The 3,518-nt window shown below is 43.5% G+C and overlaps 1 protein-coding gene across 1 annotated transcript in view; it reads right to left on the reverse strand.

The window, feature by feature from the left end:
• Positions 1–3,387: 3,387 nt before the first annotated feature.
• The window catches only part of PHALS_03247 (RxLR-like protein), a gene marked incomplete at both ends in the record, with an annotated part of 1,302 nt that continues 1,171 nt past the window's right edge, over positions 3,388–3,518 (reverse strand). Inside the window, one exon of the mRNA XM_024717518.1 lies at positions 3,388–3,518. This exon is cut by the window's right edge and continues 391 nt beyond it. Within this exon, the coding sequence (XP_024583009.1) occupies positions 3,388–3,518 (131 nt within the window).

Raw genomic sequence — 3,518 nt, forward strand, 5'->3', positions numbered from 1 at the left:
AGCGTTGAATTTCAAGGAACATTGTGCACTATTTTGAAGAACTCGGGAGCAATAGCTACGGGCAAGAAAGTAAGCAAAGCTTACATGCTGGATTTGCAACAAGAAAGTGTTTTTACGTGGATTATGCACAGTTTGGAAGCCAGTGGGGGTTATGGCTCAATTAAGTCACCTCAATTCAGATTCAATAACAATAACACAAAAAGCAACAATAGGTATACCAGCGACGAAGCAGCAGACCAATACGTTATGTGGTGGATACATGAGAGGGAAGCAGACATGGAATAAGTTTCCGTCCTGATCGATATCCAAAACATCGCATGTACTTGATTCGGTCCACACGGCCGTGATCGGTCCAATGAAAACACAATCGAAGGAGGATCAAAGTACGTGCTTATCTTTATAGACGACTATATAAGATATGTGGTCGTTTTCTTTCTCAAAAAGAAATGCGAGGTTGCACAGACGTTCATGATTTACAAGATGGCAGAATCGCTGTAAGCGTTTGCGCTCAAACAATGGCTTGGAGAATAAGACGCTGGAAAATATTTGTGATCTTGTAGATATCATACACCACAAAACTGTGCCTTGCAGTCTGCAGCAAATTGGAGAATTTGAGAGGATGTATCGCACCATCATGGAAAAAGCAAGGATAATGCCGCATTACAAAGGGCATCAGCCGAATGGTGGACGAAGGCAGTCCATGTGATCAACAGGACCAGCAATAGTGCTCACTCGGACATAATGCCGAACGAGATAAGTTTCAAGGTCAAGCCACGCTCGAACTACCTGCACGTGTTCGGATCCACGGTTAAGCGCATGAAGATAATACCAAGCGAACACAAACCGAAGCAAAAAGCGTTTCATGCTTGCTTTTGGGGTACGCCGAATATATTAAGGGCTCCAGGGAATTCGATTTGAAGTCGCAGAAGATCAAAGTGGTAAGGTCGTTCAAACTCGACGAGCGTGATCTAAATGCCATATACGACTCTGGGATTGTGATCAATGCAAGTGCGATGACAAGATTTACTTGGACAGTGAAAACTCAAGGCCTCACCACCATCAAACTTCATCCATGATCGACGAGCCGCTTGTTCCAGTTGAGGAGTACAGCAAAGCCACCGTTATGCGTGAGGTTGACGTCGATCCACCATCCACCGATCAAAAGCTTTCGACACTCCGTAAAATGAGAGGACAACAGCAGTGAGAGCCCCAGCTCGACAGGCTCCAACTCGACTAATATTAAAAACTATTGATGAAGACTATAACAATGATCCTATCAGTGACGACTTTTTCTGGTCTCATCGCTTTAAAGACCTTGCATTGATGAAGAAAACCTAATTGCTGAAGACGTGTTAGCCTATGCTGCAAACGCCCCAACCACGCACGTATCAGCAGGTCATGATAGGTCAAAATGCGCCAGAATGGATGGATGCTATGAAGGCTGAACTTAAAGCGCACAAGCTAAATGGTTCATGGACCTTGGGGTCAGGAAGAGCGGATATGCGCCCAATCAGCTGTCAATGGGTCTTTGCAAAGAAGCGAAATGAGATCGGGTGAGTAATATGTTATAAATCTCGGCTTGTACCCAAGGGAACCAATCAAACGTTTGGTGTGAATTCCTTCGAAACAATTTCGCCGCTGACCAACATGAATTTAATTTGGATGGTGATGGTACTTGCTGTGACTGAGGGCTTTGTAACCGAACACTTAGATGCCGACACTGAATTTTTAGCAGTGATCTGGAGGCACGCGTGTACATGTTATAACCACCCGGTAACGCCAACGTCAAAAACTGCATCTACTGACTCGATCAAGCAATATACGACCTAAACAAGCAGCTTACGTGTGGAACAAAACAATTCATCAGTTATTCTGGTAGGTCGGATTCAAGGTCGATGGAGCCGACCAATGTGTATACGCAACGAATAAGTTGTCGAGCTTGGTGCACGTATGTCTTTGTGTTGATGGCATGTCCATTGCTGCTCAAACGAGCAAAGAGATAACGGAAGTCAAGACAGCACTCAAGAGAGCATTTAAGATGAAAGAGCTTGGTGAGGCCAAGCTTATATTAAAGATGGAGTTAAATCATGATCGGGCAAAGAAGACTCTCATGATCAAACAGCCTCGTTACGTTAACGATGTAGCAGGGCGTTTTAAGCAGCAAAACGCGAGGACTGTCGAATACCCGTGCAATTTCGAAATTAAAGCTGTGTATGATGCAGTTTCCGACGACCGATGATGGGCTAGACGAGATGCGCTCGAAGCAATTCAGGTTACTTATCGGATTCCCTGTCTGCATTACGACATGCCCTTGTCGTGACGTTGCATATGTTGTTACCCAACTATCTCTCTTTTCTTGAAAATCCAGGCCAACAGCACTGAAAGGCTGTCATTCGTGTATGTCGATAACTTGAGACGATGCAAGAGAAGAACTAATTTACAAGGGCAGCATGGGTAACTTTGACGTTGTGGCATACACGGATGCCGACTGAGACAGCAACATCAACGACTGACGCTCTGTGACGGAGATCATGGTAATGATTAGACACGCTCCTTTAATTTTCAAGTCAAAGCATCAACGTACAATGGCTTTCAGCTTAGCAGAAGCCCATTACATGGCGTTTAGCTTGTTTACGCAGGCAGTCTTGGGTACTAGCTATGCTTAAAGGCCTCAGCCATGAACAAGCCATAGCGACTCTGATCTTCGAGGACAACTTAGTGCCATTGTGCTTGCAAACAATGCAGGATAGTATATTCGAGCAAAGCATTTTGATATTCATCCTCACTTCGTTCAGGAAAACGTGGCCCGAGATGTGATCGTAATAAGGTATATTAGCACGAAAAGCAGTTAGCAGACATGATGAAGAAGCCTTTAGCAACCAAAAACTTCAGCTTCTTTGAAATGCAAGCGACGTGCGGTCCATGCCAACTATGCGATAGCGGCGTGTGGGGTGTTTATAAGTTGCATTTACATGATAACGCTTCTGAATGTTTAAGGACAATAATACAGGCATGACATGATTACGGATTATGTTTACGATTAGTACTGGTAAGGGTGTGACGTCATCGTCACCAAGAAGCTTTTAGAAGGGTCTAGGAGAGTAGGCTTAGAGGTAGCATAAAATAGCGAACTAACCACCTAAAAAAATATTTTCACTAACGATATTACTGTCTGCCATTTTAGAAAAATAGATACTGCCGTATTTCATGAAGCTTGAACAACTTGAATGTCCTCTAGACAGAATGGGAAACTCTGATATACTGTCTTGTCAATGTAAGAACGATGTTTGATACATAAATATTTTCATTGCACATAGCTAAAATTTATTTAAACGTCTCGTTATTCTTTCGGTAATCATACGTACGATAAATTAATTTTTGGTCCCCTCAGTATTTCAAATCATGGTATCCGACGGACGATAATGATATGACGATTATGTGTACAAAACCATTGTACGGTACGTACTCCGTTGCGAGCAGCTGACGGACGTTATCTCGTCGAGATCTGCACTTGGGCA

The sequence above is a fragment of the Plasmopara halstedii genome (assembly GCF_900000015.1).
Source record: "Plasmopara halstedii genome assembly, contig: Scaffold_2121, whole genome shotgun sequence".
NCBI lineage: Eukaryota > Oomycota > Peronosporomycetes > Peronosporales > Peronosporaceae > Plasmopara > Plasmopara halstedii.